The sequence below is a fragment of the Mandrillus leucophaeus genome, unplaced genomic scaffold (genome assembly GCF_000951045.1).
Source record: "Mandrillus leucophaeus isolate KB7577 unplaced genomic scaffold, Mleu.le_1.0 Scaffold571, whole genome shotgun sequence".
Classification (NCBI taxonomy): Eukaryota; Metazoa; Chordata; class Mammalia; order Primates; family Cercopithecidae; genus Mandrillus; species Mandrillus leucophaeus.
This window is the reverse complement of record NW_012106153.1, coordinates 1,088,058-1,089,438: the sequence shown is the minus strand read 5'-3', so window position 1 is coordinate 1,089,438 and position 1,381 is coordinate 1,088,058. Positions and strand designations below refer to the sequence as shown.

At 51.4% G+C, this 1,381-nt stretch overlaps 1 protein-coding gene across 1 annotated transcript in view; it reads left to right on the top strand.

The window, feature by feature from the left end:
* PADI1 (peptidyl arginine deiminase, type I) overlaps positions 1-1,381 on the top strand; it is a 51,248-nt gene that overhangs the window by 43,776 nt on the left and 6,091 nt on the right. The window contains 1 exon segment of the mRNA XM_011998464.1: positions 591-794. Coding sequence (XP_011853854.1) covers positions 591-794 — 204 coding nt within the window.

Sequence of the window (1,381 nt, the reverse complement as noted above, 5' to 3'; positions counted from 1 at the left end):
GAAAGAAAGAAAGAAAGAAAGAAAGAAAGAAAAGAAAAGAAAGAAAAAGAACAGAAGGAAGGAAGGAGAAAAAAAAGAAAAACAAAGAAAGAGAAAAGAAGGAAAGAAAGAAAGAAGAGACAGTTAAAGATGTGGCTACTTAGGAGAATATTCCAGGGTGTAGAAACAGCTGTGCAAAGGCCCTGAGGCAGGAGCAGGCTGGAGACAGCAGACCAGCAGGGAGGCCGGTGGACCTGGAGCCAAGTGACCAAGGAGGTGCGCAGTGGGGAGTGAGGCCAGACAGCTCCGCCGAGCACACTTCAGATGTAACTTGGAGCTGGTATTTGTATGTACAGCATAGGGTCATCAGGAGGATTAAACAAGACATTTAGTGAGAGTACCCTAAGGACAGCACACAGTAGGTGCTCACATGCACACACAAATGCACAGTCCATTCTCTGTTGTCTTGGCCTGTCCACCCTCCACACCCCACATTTAAAGCGTTCTTTGAGCAATCCCGCCCCCTGGTGGCAGATCTGATGATGACTGAGAGGTAAGGCCTGATGCCTCCCAGGCACAAGGTGACTGCACGCCCTCTCCCTCCTGGCCAGGTCCGGCGGGCGGCAGATGGCCAGGGTGGTGCGGAACTTCCTGAAGGCCCAGCAGGTGCAGGCACCCGTGGAGCTCTACTCAGACTGGCTCTCTGTGGGCCATGTGGACGAGTTCCTGACCTTTGTGCCTACCTCTGACCAAAAGGTGCGTCCCCTCCCTCCCTGCTTGAGCCACCTCTGCCCCTGTCTGACCTGATGGGATGAGTCAGGGCAAAGCCATCTAGAACCAGCTCAACCCTGTGCCCCGAGTAACCTCTGGATTGGGGCATCCTCTGAGTCAGGGCACCCCGACACGCTCATCCTCACACTTCCTGGGTATTTGTGCTTGAACCCAAATCCCTTAGCCAACAGTCAGGAATGATATTGATAATAATTGGTAATATTTACTGAGCACCTACTATGTGCCAAATACTCACGTTTTAATTCATTTAATCCTCCAACAAGCCCGTCAGGTGGGTGCGATTATTATTGCCCCATTTTACAAGTGAGGAAATTGAGGCTCAGAAGGGCCATTAGCCCATCCAAGATCACCCAGCCTGCAGGTGTCAGGATAGGATTCAAATCCTGGTTCTGGGCCTCTACAGTAAGCCTTGCAGAGGTGGCTGGGGAAGGCATGGCCAGGGAGCCAGCAGCCTGGGAGAAGAGGCTTCCCAGTGACCAGTGGTTACAGCTCTGCTAGGGGACAGCTCTGACAGTGAAGGAGGAGACATCTGAATTGGGTATTTTGTTTTTGTTTGTTTGTTTTTTGAGACAGAGTCTTGCTCTGTCGCCCAGGCTGGAGTGAAATAGTG